This window comes from Sminthopsis crassicaudata, chromosome 2 (genome assembly GCF_048593235.1).
Source record: "Sminthopsis crassicaudata isolate SCR6 chromosome 2, ASM4859323v1, whole genome shotgun sequence".
Lineage (NCBI taxonomy): Eukaryota > Metazoa > Chordata > Mammalia > Dasyuromorphia > Dasyuridae > Sminthopsis > Sminthopsis crassicaudata.
The window spans coordinates 559,260,402-559,275,694 of NC_133618.1; the positions used below are offsets into that span (position 1 = coordinate 559,260,402).

Below are 15,293 nucleotides of genomic sequence, written 5' to 3' on the forward strand. Positions count from 1 at the left end.
CCTAATAAGTCTACCTTTTGCCAATTGTGAATTCTTTACATGATTGAACCACAACTTTTGGAGTTTATTACACAGACACACACCCACTCACACACCCACAAATAAAATCATCTGATGTCTACCTCAGATGGAACCATAGGCAATTTCTAGAAACTTTGTTGGGATACATTTTACAATATTTTTTTGGTATTTATTTACAATTTTATACAATATATTATTGACAATACATTTTACAAAGAAATAGAATTTAGATTTAAAAAAAAATCTAAACCTTGTAAATCAGGATACCAAATGGATTTCTTAATACACTCAGGAACACCCTTTTCAATTGATAGAATAAACGCTTTTTCATTAAATTAAAAAAAATAAAAATAAAAAACACTCCCTGCTTAATTCAGGAGTTGAAGTGTTTCCTTTAGGTCTTGAATCAGTTCACTGATGGATACATAATCCCCACAAAAGACAGACTGCAAATAATTTTTTATTCTAAAAATAAATAGTAAGCTGATCTACCTATTTAACTGAAGACAATTTTTTTTCTCAAACCCAATACTCTGAAAATTTACTTAACAAACACTAAATACAAAAAGAATGGTCCACAAGTGAAATGAAATTCACCAGGAAAGTCTCAGATACGGTGGGGTTGGGAGAAAGGGTGGAGGAAGGTTCAGCAAATCTAAAAGAATTCATTAGCTGTGATCAAGTTTTCCTTAAAGGAAAAAGTGGACTCTTTTTCCAGGACTCTCAATTACTCATCTCTTACATGCATTTCTATAATTCCTAGTTCCAAAAGAGTAAAAAGAATCTTTGATAGCAAAAGTAAATATCTAGATTTTAAACATTGATATTACCAAAGAAGTTGATATATTAAATTTCTTCCTATCAAACATATATTACTTAGGTTCAGATAATTCCTGATTCATGAGTACAGAAAGCTCTCTGCTGAAAATTGAACACTTGTGATATTGAAGACTCTTACATTTGAAGTCAGGTAAAGAATTCAGGTGAATTCAACAAACATGCAGAAAGAGTCTATTACACATAAAGTATTATGTATTACTGAGGTATATGAACACAAAAATAAAATAAATTTTAAAAACAACTCTTAGCCTCAAGGGGCTGACATTCCACTGGAATAAACAAGTTCTATACAACTAAGTAAATACAAATTAGTTTGAAAACAGAACTAGAATTATCTATGAGAGGAGATCAGAAAAAGTTTGACTGAGGAAATAGATGTCACTTTAACTGAGCCTTAATCAATAAAAAAAAAAAAAAAGTAAAGGTGGGGTAAGGAATATATTCACAAATGAAAAAATATCAAGGCATAGATTAAAAATTTTGCCTTTACCATTCATCAATTTATGTTGTCAGCCATTATACAAACATGAGTATGTGCATCTGAATCATTATTTTTCAGTTGTTTTTTAGTTGTATCCAGCTCTTCATGATCCCATTGATCCCATTTGGGATTTTCTTGGCAATGATCCTGGAATGGTATGCTCATTTTTTTTTTTTGGATCTACCTATGAACTGTACTAGATATAAATTCAGCTCAGGCTGAGAGACCCAAATGCTACCTACTACTGATGAGGCTTCTATAAAGAACTCTTTACTATCTCCAAGAAACATCTATGGAAACCAAAAATGTTGTCCCTAACCTGACACTGAGTTTAGTCATTGGAACATTAAGTATGTAAAGAGTAAGAACTGTTTGTTCAAACATACATATACAAATGCATTCATGATTTACATTATAGAGTATAACTTTGTGTAAAACATGACATTTCTCTCCGTCTCCATCCAAGAATCTATAGTTAGTGAATTTCCAAAAGGAACTCACAAAATTGTCTTATCTATAAAGTGGCCTCCCTTCTATAGACTCTATTTCATTACCTATTCCACAGGATTGTTAAAAGTTCTTTGGAAACTTTAAAGAACTATATAAATGTAAATTATTCTTTTTATCATTATGGCAAAGTTTTTCTAGTATATATTATGTGTATCTAATGACTAAAATTTATGTTACCCATTCTGTCTGTGGTATATAGATTGACCTATCAGATAAGACACTGGAACTAGGGAGGATTTTTTAATTGATCAAAGGCAGGAAAGTAAAATAACTCATTCTTATGGCTACCATCACATAAGTTCTAGTTGCAAATTAACTTAGTATTAAAAAAATATGGCAATTCTTTATAATTTACCTACTCCCATAAAATATCAAACCCTTTGCTATTAGAATGTCTGAGGCAGTGCTCATGTGTAAAGAACATTTTGGATAACAACAAAAGATGTGGATTTAATTAGGCCTGGGCCCTGCCATTTAAAAAGTATTTGATCTTGATGGTCACTTAACTTTTCAGAGCCTCAATTTTCTCTTCTGTAAAACTGGAGTAATAGTACTTGTCTGTCTACCTCTCAGAATATTGGGAGGATCAGATGATAATGTATGTAAAATACATGGTAAAAAAAGAAAGTAATATGTAATTGCCAGATATTTTTATTCTGTTAACTAATCATCATGAAATATACTCTAGGTTAGTGCCAAGGAATATATTAGTTAAATTTGATTAAATCCCTATCTCTCACACAATGCTTTTATATAAAGATTCCTAAATCATCATATTTTTCTACTGCTATTAGATCCCAAAGAAGGTGGAAAAGCAATGACACCAATAGAGCAAAAGAGAAGTAAATGTTCATAAATAAATGAAAATATACTGTACCTGAGAAATCTGCAGCTAAGAGATCTAATGCCTTTAAAACTTTTACTTGTAAAATGCCAACATCCTTCATATCTTTCAGGGAATTCCATAAGCACTGGGGAAAAAAGAATTAAATGAGTACAAAAATGGTTCATTGATACACTCTTTAAATGGCATTTAAATCTTATGGAAGAACATTTTAATTATATCTTCCTTTTTATATCCTTAAAGAAGAGCTGCAAAAATGCAGGTAAAATCAACTAAACCCATTAAGAAAATGGAACCATTAACAAAATAGGCATTCATATCTGCTATATAAAATGCAAATGGTCGAGCATTAATCAGCTACCTTTTCAAAATGAAACCATTATGACCACATAAGATCTCTCTTTAACGTCATTCCTTGGTGACACTGGACACTCTCTCTCTTTCTCCAAGAGTAAATGTTTATAAAGTTACAAACAGTATTCTTTTTTTTTTTTTCCCCCACTAAAACAACTTTGAACTTCCCTGAAAATTCCCATTACTCTGATTCCATGAATGCAAATTTATGGACATTAACTGGTGTAACTTGGCTTCTTACTAGACATTCTTACCAATGAAAATTCGACTCAATAAACATTTACTATGTACCTACCGCATGTAAAGCATGATGCTAAGCTCTGGGAATACAAGTAATCCAAAATAGCCCAAATAGTAATTGAGTTTAAATTATATTAAGGAGAGATACTTTTTAAAAACACTTCAAAAGTTAGATTTTTTTTAGTATTGTTTCAGGAAAATGTTCAATTTTTATAGAATAGCATCATGTTTACTTTTTTATCACACTTCTTAAACATTGGTTAATTGATGTCTGGATAACTGGAACCTTTCAAACAACCAGGACTTAAATGATTGCAGCAAATGACTTTGTAATATCCTGAAGACCTTAAACTGAAAAACTGTCTATTTGCCTCTTTGCAACAGAAGAAAGAATTTTCAGAAACGTTTTTGAAAAATATAAAATAGCTGTTTACAGCCATGAATTAAATTTAATATGCTGAGAAACTATGCACTGAAGACATGTCATCCTTAAATAAATTCAATTAAATCCTTATTTTAAAAGAACATTAGGCTAATCCTCATAAATTATGCACTTAGCATTTGCAAAAAAAATTGTAAAATTAATAAAAATGATTAGTTTTGAATTTGACAGCTTTTGGGTACAAGGAGAGTAAAAGAATGAATTAATATTCAAGTTTAGTTAATTCTACTAGTTAGTGAGCAAGACCTAGTTTACATAATACTTTTAATATTGTCTCTTAGACCTAATAATTTTTTTCAAGTAACCCAAAATTATTCTTTAGAACCACCTCTAGTTCCTTAAATTTTTAACGTGGCTTAAAAAGTAACTATCTCAGAGAATCAACAAACTTCTGAATATTTGTCAAGGACTTCTGAAAATGTTTACATCCTAATCTTGTCCTAATAATCTAAGTTTATTTTTCTTAACAAAAGCCATCCAGTACATAACGTTCCAACTTCCACAAATCTTGTTTAGAATATGTTTAAAAGACTTGTAGTTGGTTAAGTTCTATATTTCCATTGAAATAAAATTAAGAGGGACAGCTTAGGTAATACCAACTATAGAATCAGGAGAACTTGAATTCAAATCTATCCTCAAGACACACTTATTAGCTATGTGACCCTGGGCAAGTCACTTAATCCTGACTGCCTCAAAAAATAAATAGCTAAGAGATTAGTCAATATATTCAAGTACTTAAGAATACAACTAATATTGTCATCTATATTGATAAGCATTTCATTATATTCATGAAAAGATTAATCTGTGATTAGGACACACAATTCCTTAATCATGTCCATTTATTAAGGAGTTACTAAGTTCCACGTAACATTACATGTAAAAAATTAACTTATAAACTAAAAATATAGAGGCTCATAGAGAAGAAAATCAAGAAACAAAATATATTTATTTTAAAAAGTGACCAGTTAAATGAGTATAAATCATTTGCCAAATTATATGTTGATAATTGCTTGTATCATATCATATAGTCATAAGGAATAAAGCTTTATAAGGAAGGCACACTTTTGTAAATATCCATAAATATGTCATCAGTTACTTTCAAATACATCAAACATATGATTACAAATGAATTGAATTTGTATATATGCTTCATTATAGTCACCAGTAACTTTCATATAGATATGGTATATATATGATTACCACTAAATTTGTAAAAAAGATAACATGAAGTTTGCTCCTATAATTAATAAATCTATTTTGTGTGATATCTTCATAGGACCTAAGATTGAAAAACACCTTTTTCTCTTAAAAATATTAAATCACATATAAGCAGTCAAAATGACATCTCAGTTTACTCAATTATTAATTGTGCTAATTTTTCTTTTATGAGACAAACAATTATTCTGGACAAAGATTTCTTTTTAAAAATCTCTAATCATAAAAATTATTTTCAATTTTAAAGAAAAGTGACATCACTACAGAGCACTCACATAGCGTTGGGAAATCTGCTTTCTTTCACTGGGGTCTGCCAAAGGGCAGACACAGAGATCAGACACAGAGACCCCTGAACAGGGTGTAAGTGTGATCAGCATAAGCAGTGAGCCAAGACGATTCTCCAGCGGCAGCTCTAAACAATTGTCTTGCTTGAGCGGGAGGGCTGCAATATCCACTTTACACCTATAACATTTTCACAAATCAAAAAGAAAAGGGAGAAGGCTGATTAACTTGTGGTTCCTTTAGAACATTCAAAAGCAACATTTTTTTATTTTAAAATCACACTGTGCTGCATAAGCTAGTCTCTTTTAGAAACCTCACAAAGTCTGGGTTCCAATTTATTGCTCCATTTCCCTGAAGGGTAGTGAAGGTTGCAGGTGTTCCCCAGGCTCATAATACACATTGCTGGTCTGACACACTTTAAAATTAAGAAGGGGAAGAGGCAAAAAGAACAAGGAAGATAGAGAAAGGAAATAGGGGGCTGGCAAGTACAGGGAAATAAGAAGAGCTTAATCTTTGATATACACACACACACACATGAATATAACCTGGATGAAGCCAATTGGACAAACGTAACCAGTTTCGAAGGTTGGGCATTATTAATCTGGGCTCCTCTCCAGGCTTAGTCTTTTACAAGTAAATAGAACAAAGGATAACGGTTTTAAAAAGAGAACAAGAGAAATACAAAAAGATGGCTAATGGAGAAACCATTTTCTGCCAGATTAATGCCAACTGGCAAATTTTTATTTAAAGAAAACTTGTTAAGTTGTTTCTTAATAGGCAAAAATTCCACAGGGTTCCCCCAGGTGGGTTTCTTCTGGATAAATGGGGCATGAAGTGCTGTTGATTGATCCCATTTCAGTTGTACTGCTGGCAGAGTTTGTACCCATCTGCTATAAATTGCATGTTTTCTGCCTCTTAACAGCCAATTTTCTGGGAATGTTGAAAACCTCAAACACATTTAAATACAGAAGCAAACACACAGAAAAGAGACTGAGGTGCTAAACCATTTATGTGTTTTGCCTCTGAAAACACTCCAGGTTGGCCTGGACCCCACTTGGTTTGTTTACACATGGTGCTACTACTGTGAGGGTTAAGCCTTAAGAAAATGTTAGGTAGTACCTGGTACCATAATGTGTAGCTTTTTTCCCATGCTCTGTTCTCTCCATAGCTACTAACAAAAATGAATATTAAAAGTTTCAGAGCAGGCCCATGTATAAGCATATATCATTGTTGGTCAAGTGTTTTGATGACTTATTTTCTCTTATCATCAATTTTTTTTTACTTTTATATATGCAGATAATTTATATACATATATATTTATTTACATATACATTTATATATGCAAATAATTTAATATAGAGATATATGTAACATGTAAGTATATTTTTAAAATGTAAAATTTTCATGTCATACATAGTATAAATCTGCAATTTAGTCATTTCTGAGAGAAAGATTCAAACTCCTTTTCCTCAAAAAATTTATTATTTTAGTTCATACTAACTTCTATATACATATACAGATTTATATTTCTGTACATTCTCCTTTAAGAAATCACATTCCCCTTTAACAAACTAAACTGTAGTTAGGTGTTGAGAGTGAAAAAAGAATCAGAGGTTTCTGAAATGATATTTATCAATCAATCAAGCATTTATTAAACACTTACTATAAAGTAGACAACAAAGATACAGAAAAAAATACAAAATGATATTCTTAAGAGCAACAAGTGTTAGATTTCTGAGGGTAAATTTGTTATTTTAAAAATAAAATTAATATTAATCAATGATACTGATTAACATGACTGGTCAAGCTGGAATTATAAATTAATTTTGACCTCTAGAAAACAAATTTGACTTCCAAGCAATAAGCCTAAGTTTTGGTATGGAACAAATGTAACTGGATGTTATTCAGTTATTCATACATTTGCCAATATTTATTAAGAGCCTATGTGCCAGGCACCATTAGGTCCTGGGAATGCAAGGATACAACAAAAAAACTTTGCCCTAATGTTCTATAAACGAAAAGTACATCAGACATTTATTAAGTTCTCACTATATGCCAAACAATGTGCTAAATGTTAAGGATAAAAAAAAAAAAGAAAAGAACTATTTCTGCTTTCAAGGCGCTCATAGTTTAACAAGGGAGTCAACACATAAACATCTATGCACAAACAAGATACCCATAGAGTAAAATGGAGATATTCAAAAGAGGAAGGGTTCAAGCATTAATAGGGATATGGAACACCTTCTTATAGAGAATGACATTTTAGTTGACACTTTAAGGAACCCAAAGAATCTGGTGTCAGAGATGAGGAGGGAAAGAATTCCAGGTAGGATGGGGAACCAGTGAAATTTTCCACAGTCTGGAAATGGAATATCTTTGAATATTACATAGTTATCTATATACATGGAGATTTGGATTCTCCTCTCTCTTCCCTTCTCTCTTTCTCTCATGTTATAATAATCAATATAGTTAAAAGTATCTAGAAGACCTTAGATAGATGTTTAAAACTATATGTATATATATATATATAGAGAGAGAGAGACATATATAAAATATATAACTATATTAATAATAATATAAACAACATTTTATATTTGAATATGTATGTTCAAAGATGCATTTACACATACATAAACACATACAAGTGTTGTATAATGTTATTTCTGGAAAGAAGAGTGTGAGTAACTAGAGTATGAGAGACAAATCAGGATAGGCTTTAACAAATTATGGATTGTAGGAGAAAAAGAGTGAGTATATTCCAAGCATGGGGACCAGTATAGGCAAAGGAACAGAGAAGGGAGATGGATTGTTATGTACTGTGAATAACAAATATACTATTTGTACCGAATACAGAATCTGGGAAAGTTAATTAGTTGCAAGAAGTCAGAAAAGATAGTCATGAACCAGATTTTCAAAGGTTGGCAAATGCTTAGCTAAGGAGTTTGTTTTTGATCCCAGAGTTAGGACAGAGCATTAGATCTTTCTATAAAGAAACTTTGAAAGTTGTATGAAGAACTGATGAGATAAAGGAGAGACTGAATGCTAGATGTCCAATTAGAAGGCCATTGCAATTATCTAGGCAAGAGTAATGAGGATATGAACTTAAAATATGAATTGAAAAGGGAATTTTTTTCTGGTGATAGAATCAATGACATTTGGCAACTGATTGGCAACTTGGCTGTTTTAGAATAAAATTTGAATTCAAATGTTGTATGTAGTTCCCTAGCTGTCAGAAGTATATATCTCCCTAGGGTTGATAAATTATTTGGTTATATAAAATTCTTCATGATTCTGTGAACTATAGCACACCAATACTGTCCATTGGGTTTTCTCAGCAAGCATACTATAATGGTTTGACATTTCCTTCTCCAGTGGATTAAGGTAAATAGAGTTTAAGTGATTTGTTAGCATCATATAGCCAGTAAGTATCTGAGACCTGTATTTGAATTCAGGCCTTTTTGATTCCAGGCCATCCACTGAGCCACCCAGCTGCCTTCAGTGTTTTGCCATCATCTGGCAACCAGAAAAATGAAGAATTCAGGATCATACCATATAGGGATAAGTTGAAGGAATAAGGGATGTTTATCATGTAGGAGAAAACATTCAGATGAAATACAAGCTTTACCCTTCAAGTATCTGAAGAGCTGTCATATGAAGGCCGGATTAGACTTAGATGCCCACTCCTGAGAACAGAACTAAGAGTAATGGTCTGATGTAAGAAAAATAATTTCTTAACAATTAGAGATCTCCAAAACTGGGACAGGCTGCCTTGGGATATAGTGGGCTCTCTTTCACTGGAAGCCTTTTCAAATAAAAACCAGGTAAGTTAAAGCTGAAATCCTTATTTAGGTATATATTAGAATGGAGTGTCTCTGTGCTCCCTTCTAATTCAAATTCTTAACATTGCAAAGATTAATATACCAACTGAATATAGGAGCTTTGAAATATTAGTTTACAAAAATCAACATCATTATTACGTTGGCTCCCAGTGCATCATGCAGAGCTTTTTGGAAGAGATTCACAACACAAAATATTTTGCCCTGACCATCAATAAAATTTGCCTAGTATCATCAAGACCAAATAAATAATGTGTATTCCTCAGATTTTGACATGCATTTGGATAGATGACCTAGAGTTTATCACTCTATATCTTTGATAGTTAAGAGAAATGCATGAGTTGGATCCAGAGTTGAATGGAAAGAGAAGACCAGATTGAACTGGATTTAGGAAATTACAAAAATTTCTTAATGCTTCAAGGAAATAAATATTTGAAAGTAAATAGTTAATAAAATAAATTATATACTGCTTTTTAGATATTCCCCGGTAAACAAACTTCTTGATTTTAAAACTTTCACTATGAAGTTTTATCTATTTTACACTTTCTTATTATATAAGGTAATTGAAAACAAGCCTTTATTTTTATTAAAATGAAAAACACTGTAAATTTTAAACTTCATTGTGAAAAATAAGTCCTTGATAATGGCAAGGCTGAAGTTTTGAGTACTAATGACATAGGGAGACTAGTAAATCCATTTTTATTTAAGCATTGAATTTTCCCACCAAACTGAAGATAATGACTGAATTAACTTGTTTTTATATTGGGTAGGCACAATTTAGTCACATAACTCTTTTGCATTAGCATATAACTCCTGAAAAGTAAGCATTAGTTAAGTAGATTAGAAGAAAAATCATTCTAACAGTGAAGTTCATGAAAAAAATTAAGTATCACACTTCACCAAAAAATGAAAAAAGTTACTGTGGTCCAGTAAACATATATTGAGCATGTTCTCAATGTCAACCTTCATGCTTAGGGATATATATGATGAAAAAATGAAGGAGTCCTGACTTCAAAGACTTTATTCTTCTATTGGTTTGACTAGGTTAGTTGAATCCCCCTATATATATACATACATATATATATATATATATATATATATATATATATATATATATATTTCTTAATCAAACAATTTAAAAACTGATATAAGTAAAATTTTACTATTCCTAATTGTCATTTCTTTGATTTATAAGTAAAATTACCTCTGTACAGACCAATTTTTTTTCTACTAGCCTGCACATGACCTCAAGTTATATCAGCTTCCAGTTATTCTGTGAATTTTTAAAACATTTAAATAAACTAGAATAAATAATGGTCAGGTTGACAGGGGAGATTGGGAGTCTTAAGAATTCAAAGAATAACTGGAATTCACTGGACAAATTAGGGGAGGGGAAACCTGTACACAGAAATCATCTTCGTGGGAATCAACAAAGTGTTAACTACAAGGGGTTGAAATTTGAATATTCAGGGCACTTACTAGACACTCTGAAGCACTAAGAAAAGTCAAAGACTATACTAATTGGTGATTTGTTTTTAATACTTTATAGTCTATTCTTGCTTGGGACAGAGGTGCAGACACAGACAGAAGATAGATATTTCAATGTTTATCAAAGATTTGATATGAAATTTTTTTAAATCTTGCATTCTTTTTCAAAATATTTTTATTTGATGTCATTTTCATTTATCTTAGGTTAACTTTTCTAATGAGAATCTAATAATTCTATATTCTATGATTGATTAAATTATTTATTTTTCATATTCATTCACTATGAAATGTTTCTACTATATCATACTGCTTCCTTTTCCTAGAAATCTAATTAGGTTTAAAGCAGTGTGCATGCCTTGCTATTAATATAGAGAATATATTCATATTTATGGGTTTGTAATACACATGAACACAAAATATGAGAAGCTGGCTGTTTAAATCAGAAAGAGTTCTAATAAAAATAGTGATATTGAGAAAACTTAATGAAAATAATTTAAACTTAAAAGTATGGGGGCGGGGAGGAGTTATTTTTCTAGCACTAGTTCAGATCCTGATATTAATGAATACTCTTCTTACTGGTATTTTTAACAAGTGCCTAGTATAAAGCTTTGCATGGAGTAAGTGCTTAATAAATATTTTTAATTGATCTAATTCAGTACTTCTTAACTTGAAGTCCATGGGACATAAAGGATTATGTGGTTAGTTTTTATAGGATCATTGAAATTAATAAATGTTTGTTTCATTTCTTCTTAATTTCAATATGTACTTTAGCTCTTGATACGGCATTGGAAGATCCCAATCTTAAATGGAAAGTAGTTATAAAATATTGGACTCTTATAGTCCAAATGGAAATGTTAGGTTCACTTACTCTTCCCCCCCAAAAATGAATGAGTAATATTCATATAAATTCTATACTTTTTTCATTAAAATAAATGTTAAATAGGCTTATATGAAGCAAAATGCAGTGGATTAGAGGCAATAAATTTAATCTCCAAATACAAATTTACAACTAATTTTTTGTATGACATTAGGTAAGTCATTTTACTACTCTAGGTTATCTATTAAAGGCACTGGAATAAATGATCTCTAAATGTTTCATGCAGTTCTACAATTCTATGAATCTATTAACTTGACAAAGACAACAAAGTCCTAAATATAAATATTTTCCCCATCTAGTAAGCATTTAAGATGCCCACTTCAGCCCATTTGCAGTCCACATGCTGATACAGCATTGTTACTGCCCTCCCATTTTCTACTCTCCATTAATTCTACTTAATTTTAATGCTTTAATTCAATGCATAATTTTACCATATCAGTCAGCCAAACCTGCCCAAGTTTTACTTGTCATGATAGCTTTTAACCTCTTTTTCATTACCATAATTCTATGTTTTATATTGCAGACTGGTCAGCTTTTAACTTAAATGCAGGAGACAGAAAACAGTGCAATAGTTTTAAAAGCTGTAAATCTCAGGGGCTAAGAGAAAAAAAAAAAAAAACAGGAGGAAAACTATGAATGTGTCAAGCCTGGCTGTAAAATCAGATCAACGACACTGGGCCCAATTTTTCTGTCCAAAGAAACTCTCCTGCCCAGATTCCCTACTAGCTCTGAGCCACTACTAACAAACCCCTCCAGTGAAGTAAACTGCCAGAATGTCAGATCAACTTTATGTGACAAAGTCTGGAACTGAGTAGTATCTAAGAAAGAGCTGCTGAAAAGAATCTGTACATTATCATTCAAGAATTTTCCAGATCAAATTAATCTAGAAATCCTATAATTATTCCATTCCTATTATCTCTATGCAACTAATTAATTTTGAAAAGTAACAGCATAAAATATAATACTAGTCTGAACCAGAGATTCCTTCTAAAATAGAGGTGAAAAGTTTCATTCTGCATCTAGACTATTATCACTTAATTTGAGAATTCAAACATGATTATCAGAATTGATAAAAAAAAAAAAAAAATCCAGTGGGTAGGAGTAGTAAAGTATTGGTGAGGGTTGTTTAAAAAATTTTTTTTGGAACTCTTTGATATAGTCAGGATGTTTAAATTTCAAGAATAACAAAATCAGAAAGGAAACATAAAACAAAGCTGAATAAAAATACATTATAAGCATATTAACTGGAAATGTAAAAGTATTGTGATTATTTGCATTAAGAAAACAAAGGGTAAGGAAAATAATTAGAACTATGTATACTGTTGGTGAGTAGTTATCTATACATACCATTTAAAAAACCTTATCAGCAAAGGAGGGGGAAAAGGAAGAAAAAAGGAGGAGGGGAAGGGAGAGAGAGTTTCTCTAGCCTATGGTATGAAGAAATCACCTTAAAATGCAGTGAGAAGGATGAAATAGTTAGTAAAGGAAGTGAATCCAGGTATCAAAAAATGTTGCTGTTTGTTTTAAATAAAAAGTACCAATCTACAGCAGTCCAACAGAGTGGAAAAAATGAGCAAACTTGAGAGATGATGCACAATCTTATTTACTATTGAAGTTTTGCTACAGAAAATTTCCTCAGAAAGAAAACAGATTGATTTAAATAAGTAGCTACCAAGTTTTCTATTTGAACCTTTTTGTTCTGACAAACTACAGAAGAACATTCATTCAGGTTGTTTTCCCTATATTTAGAAAATAACATGCCCAGACTTTTCTCTTGCTTAATTTCTCTCTTTCTCTCCCTCTCCTCTAGTCTCTTTCTCTTCCTCTCATCTTTCCTCCCTCTCTCTTTCCCTCCCTCCCTTTGCTAACAAGTTTTTCAAATGGGGAAAAAGCAGTAAGTCCACACATCAAAGAATCTAGAAAATCAGAGTGATTTGCGCAATTATAGTAAACTGATCTCTACCAAGTGTAAAAACCAGAAATCATTTCAGAGTGAGATTTGATCCCACCTGGAAGTTCAGTGGTGATCTATGCACTTTGACCAGCTCCCAAGAGAGAACTTTGTTATCTCTTGTACCCCAGGAGAGGAAAAAGGAAAAGGATGCAAAAAATATCCTTTAAAGCACATGGAGAGGAAAGCCAAACTGATCATTAGTGCAGGTATATTTCTAAGTTGCAAACAGGAAATATCTAGAATAATAAATGCATGCCCAAATGACAAAACTTGAAACAAAAAGGCACATCTTAAAATATATATTTCTACATGTAGAAATGAATTTGAATAGAAAATAATTTCCTATTGCGTAAAGGAAATGGAACATCAAAATAATATCTGAAACATAAGAACATATATATCAACAATTCACTCATTTATCATCAATAATGGTCTAATAATTTTAGACACTTGAAGATATCTAACAAACATCCTCATAGCCACAGGATAGAGAGCTCCTTTATAAAGGCTTCTGATATTGCCAAATGTCTGGGTTTTTCAGATGTACGTGATGCATACAATTTTCTGAGATGTCTGTAGGTGATACTACTCATTGGATATACAGTAAATATTGCAAGAAAAGAGGAGGGAAAGTAGGAAACTATCAAGGAAATAAGATAAAATTTATGTAGTCCCTATAGGTGAAAAAAAAGATGCTATTCACTATATGGACAGTATGAATAAAACTTATATTAAAACTAGCCAATGACATGGCTGATTTCCCTACCATCATTTATGAGTGAGCCCTGCTAGGCCCAGCAGTAAAATAATAATAGTGAAACAATAATAACACCATTAGGATGTATATAAATTTCTAGGAGCCCCAAGAGAAAGCTTGTCAATACTACGAGGGTCACAAAAAAAGGTTTAAGAAAGTACAATATTATGAATTGAAATGCTCTCCTCTTTACCAAGACCCAATTTGTGCCCATCAAAAAAGGCAAGATCCCAAAGAGAACAAATGTCAAGTTTTTGTAAGCACATCGTTTTCACAGAAGTTCAACTACTAAAGTAAATAGAATAGGGGAAAGGAGGGGGCAGTGTAGGAGGGGAGGGTACAAATGTAAATTAGTTCTCCATGGTTTCCTTTTACACTCTCAATGAACAGTTTTATTGCCTGAAAGAGCAGTGTTCTTCTATGGAAAACCATATTTGTTTTAGAAAAGTCTCCAGATGTTTTCATTCCTTTTGTTTTAAATATCAAAAATAAATACACTGTCTTAATATGCCCCCTTCAATTTTACCCCCATCCCCCCTCACATATGTGTGTGTATGTGTAATAAAATGACCATTAAAATTAAATATAAAGAAGATGCCTGTGAACTTAATTTCTGGCAGAGAAGCCAGCATCAGCAGTTTAATTTGTTATTACTACTTGGACTGTCAAGGAAAACACATCTCATACCCAACATATTTGTAAAACCATCTTTCAGCTATAAACTACATGCAAACATGTATCATTCATGTCACTTTTAGCATTATTTAGATATTTAAGACTTACGTCCCCAAACGTTCCTCATGCTTTTTGTAATCCTTTCCCCACACCTCAATGTCCAATATGCCCATCCTGTCAGAGAAGTAGTGAAAATCAAACTGTTCCCTCCATTGAGGATTTTCACTCTTACACAGTGTCTAGAAAACATGCAGTTATAGTATTTATTTTCTTAAAGCTTTATTCATATCTATAGTATATCAATTCTATCAATTAAATATAAGTACTACAGCAAATGACATATGCAAAAATGTATTTTCACAAAATTAGAAATAACACATTAATTATTTTAAAGAATTCTCTAATTAAAAAAATAAAACTCTGACTTAGATGCTTCCTAGGGCTATGAATATAACCCATTTTCTTCAAACAGAAAAA

General features: G+C 31.6%; 1 protein-coding gene across 5 annotated transcripts in view; it reads right to left on the reverse strand.

The window, feature by feature from the left end:
- MCTP2 (multiple C2 and transmembrane domain containing 2) overlaps nucleotides 1-15,293 on the reverse strand; it is a 260,840-nt gene that overhangs the window by 120,773 nt on the left and 124,774 nt on the right. For all 5 annotated transcript variants that reach the window (XM_074295061.1, XM_074295057.1, XM_074295058.1 and 2 more), the window contains 3 exons: nucleotides 14,925-15,055; nucleotides 5,223-5,409; nucleotides 2,730-2,823 (listed from right to left, as the gene is read on the reverse strand). In XM_074295061.1, the coding sequence (XP_074151162.1) occupies nucleotides 2,730-2,823; nucleotides 5,223-5,409; nucleotides 14,925-15,055 (412 nt within the window). The remainder of the gene's footprint in view (nucleotides 1-2,729; nucleotides 2,824-5,222; nucleotides 5,410-14,924; nucleotides 15,056-15,293) is intronic.